This window comes from the organism of the source record quoted next, assembly GCF_019968955.1.
Source record: "MAG: Porospora cf. gigantea A chromosome Unknown PgA_NODE_13545_length_1003_cov_1530.05, whole genome shotgun sequence".
In the NCBI taxonomy this organism is placed as follows: domain Eukaryota; phylum Apicomplexa; class Conoidasida; order Eugregarinorida; family Porosporidae; genus Porospora; species Porospora cf. gigantea A.
This window is the reverse complement of record NW_027151391.1, coordinates 1-1,003: the sequence shown is the minus strand read 5'-3', so window position 1 is coordinate 1,003 and position 1,003 is coordinate 1. Positions and strand designations below refer to the sequence as shown.

The 1,003-nt window shown below is 49.3% G+C and overlaps 1 protein-coding gene across 2 annotated transcripts; it reads left to right on the top strand.

Moving 5' to 3' along the window:
- Positions 1-149: 149 nt before the first annotated feature.
- Positions 150-1,003, top strand: KVP18_001911 (uncharacterized protein; the record flags this gene model as incomplete). 2 transcript variants are annotated; one of them, XM_067952387.1, is made up of 1 exon in its annotated part: positions 150-1,003. In XM_067952387.1, a coding segment is annotated over one exon (854 nt), but the record flags the coding sequence as incomplete, so codon positions are not given. The 2 variants fall into 2 exon arrangements, with proteins under 2 accessions (XP_067812968.1, XP_067812969.1); XM_067952388.1 differs by having other exon boundaries at positions 150-975.

Sequence of the window (1,003 nt, the reverse complement as noted above, 5' to 3'; positions counted from 1 at the left end):
CAGGTTGGCCGAGTGGTCTAAGGCGCCACGTTTAGGCCGTGGTCCGAAAGGGCGTAGGTTCGAATGTCTGACCCCACTAATGGACACCCCACAGAGACATTGGACTATGTGCTTATTTAACACTGTGCTTACACCAATACATCCCATTCATGGTGGACGACAACGTGAACAACTCACCGAGCAACGCTCAAGCACCAGACAACATGGACGCAGACGCTGTCCTTTTCCAATTGATAGAATCTCTCAACGTGGACATGGACATGGACCTCAGCACTGGAGAGATGAATAAGAAGCAGCTAATTTCTGCGCTGGTAGAAAAGAGAGCAACTCAACATGTCCTCACCCAGATGTGGACTAGCACTCGCTACAAGAACATTAAAGAAGAACTCTCCCATATAAAGAAATTCTCAAGTGGGGATATCAGAATCCACATGGAGAACATTGACGATCGACTCGCACCTCTTCCCAACAAAGACAGACTCAGACTGTTGAAAAGCACTCTGACAGGTGAAGCGTTGGAATTTTGCAATTCACTAGAGCACGGAATCGCATGGGAAGAGATAAAGACCTTTCTTTCTCTAAGATTCCACGTTCCACGAGAACAACTAAAGGACTTCCTAACCTACGCACAAGGGAAGGACCAAAGTTACACAAACTACCTCACAACGGCCTTGAAGAAGTACCAGTGGACAGGTCTAACCGAAACCGCGGCAGTGCGCTCGATCATATCCAATCTACACAATGATGCCGACAGACGAGCTCTAGCCTTAGCACGCATCGAGACCAAGAGCGACCTCTACGAGACCTTCGCTCAGCTCGAACGATTGACCAAACGACCCTCGCCGACTTCTTCTTCACAACCGCATCGGCAACAGCAACGACCTCAACCACCAACGCACCAACGATCACCACCACCGCAGACAGCCAACCGAGGGTACACTGTACAATGCAGTTTTTGCAACAGCACTGAGCACGGTAAAAGAAATTGTCCGCTCAGGTGCAA